The 1,834-nt window shown below is 50.5% G+C and overlaps 1 protein-coding gene across 2 annotated transcripts in view; it reads right to left on the bottom strand.

Annotated features, from left to right (window-relative positions):
- Positions 1-796: 796 nt before the first annotated feature.
- Ghrhr (growth hormone releasing hormone receptor) overlaps positions 797-1,834 on the bottom strand; it is a 12,578-nt gene continuing 11,540 nt past the window's right edge. For both annotated transcript variants that reach the window (XM_021165530.1, XM_021165531.2), the window contains exon 13: positions 797-1,246. In XM_021165530.1, the coding sequence (XP_021021189.1) occupies positions 1,121-1,246 (126 nt within the window). In that variant the 3' untranslated portion in view covers positions 797-1,120. The remainder of the gene's footprint in view (positions 1,247-1,834) is intronic.

The following is a 1,834-nucleotide window of genomic DNA, read 5'->3' as shown; positions in this document are numbered from 1 at the left end:
TAAAATAAATTCTCTTTCCCTCATTTTTTCCCGTGGTGATTAAAAAAAAAAAGTAACGAAGCCAGGACACAAATAGAGGAACAAAGGAGAGATAAATGGAGCTAAGGATTCCCCCACGCCTCAGACAAAGATACCAGCGACTTCCAGAACAAGCTCAGAAGGCTAACAGGCACAAGAGGAACTGTTCACACTTGTTTGACATCAGGGAAAAGGCTGCCGCTTTACACCCGTTTAGCTTGTAAGCAATAAGTGGAAGGAGAATGCCAGACGCTAGTGGGGCTGCAAGCACTGCCGAATGCAAGGGCAGGCCAGGCTGCTAATCCGCAAGCCTGCAATGTGGCACAACAGAATCATCTCAAAGCGAGGTGTGATACCCCGGGGCTCCCTTCCTGGTGTGAGTCCCAGAGAGAGGCTTGTCTTACAGTCCTTTGAAGGACAGACAGATGGGCGCTTACCTAGAGGGAAGGGGCTGGGTAACCCAAGGGCAATGGTGTCAGGTGACCCAGTGTAGTCAAAACAGGAGACCAGATGTACCCTCAGCAGTGCAGCGGAGCCCTTAAAAGCACAGTGCTTGGGGAAAACATTAGTGGAAGGATGAGACACATAACAGATAGCATTTATTTACAGCCAAATCCAGACATGTGGCACACTCCACACATACAAGACAGAAAAGCGATTTGCATCTCTGCCTGTGGGAGGAGGGGAGGGGGAGGGGGTTGGGACAAAAGAGAGTGCTTTTAAAAAATAAATAAAACATGAGAACTCATATAGAGACAAATGGCAATGAGGCAGCTGGAGCCAAGGGATGAGGAATGCACCGGAAGTGCAAATAATGGCTGCTGACAAGAGCTCCCCTTCAGAGCCACATTGACTCAACTGTGGATCACTCGTGTACAAGTTTATTGGTTTCTCTGTGCCTTGGGCAATAGCCCTAGATGGGAAGAAAGAACAGATGGGGGCAGATGCAGGAACTGAGAAAGTGGAAGGTTGATATACGGGGACCTGGAGAAAGCAGATGCAGAGAAGGGGAAGGAGAACGGGAGGGAGGACCACATTGCCCGTGGTGCCATGAAAGTTTGAGCACAGGATTTGGGACTCGGCCCTTGTGATGATGGCTGGCCTAGCACTCAGAGGTCAGCACCTTCAATCTCGATCGGGGAGGTGTGGTCCACTCAGTGCAGGTCCGCCGAGCTGGCAGAAGTTCAGGGTCGTGGCCATACCATTTGCGTGAAATCTCTGTCCTCACCTCCACAGACAAGGGAGAGGATGTTAGGAAGATCCCACTGCCACTTCTCAGCTCAACCCCAAGAGACTAAAGGTCCAGGGGGAAGGTGGTGTGAGAAAAACAGGGCAGGCAAGGAGAGCCTGGTCGCTGGCCCTGTCAGGTACAGACAGGCATTACTACTCTATCCTTCCTTGGACAGTTTCCAGCCTTTGTCTGAGACCAGGCAAACACATGGATGCCCTTTGTGCCTCTTGGCTTACGACCAGGTGACCCTCTCTGAGCGACTTTGATCCACGCTTGCCTTAGTCTGAGACACCAGTGGATACGACTGACAAGAGAAAGCTGGGAAGGTAGAGTGGGGCAGTCTGTATCTTTGTCTGGCTGGGGGATCGACCGAAGGACTGAAAGACGTTCTGCCTGATAGCTAATCTGGCACTTTGGAAAGGTAAAGGGGAAACTGACTGATAACATAGATAAGGCTGAGCAAGACTCCAACAATGGGTTTGGTACACTGAGAGTCAGTTGGGGACAGAGGTATCAGGTAAGGCAAGGATGGATGAACAGATGGGAAGAAAGAAAGAAGGAAAAGAAGAAGAAGGGAGGGAGGGA

Source organism: Mus caroli, chromosome 6, assembly GCF_900094665.2.
Source record: "Mus caroli chromosome 6, CAROLI_EIJ_v1.1, whole genome shotgun sequence".
Classification (NCBI taxonomy): domain Eukaryota; kingdom Metazoa; phylum Chordata; class Mammalia; order Rodentia; family Muridae; genus Mus; species Mus caroli.
Note: the sequence above shows the minus strand (reverse complement) of the source record. Positions and strands in the feature narration are given on the sequence as shown.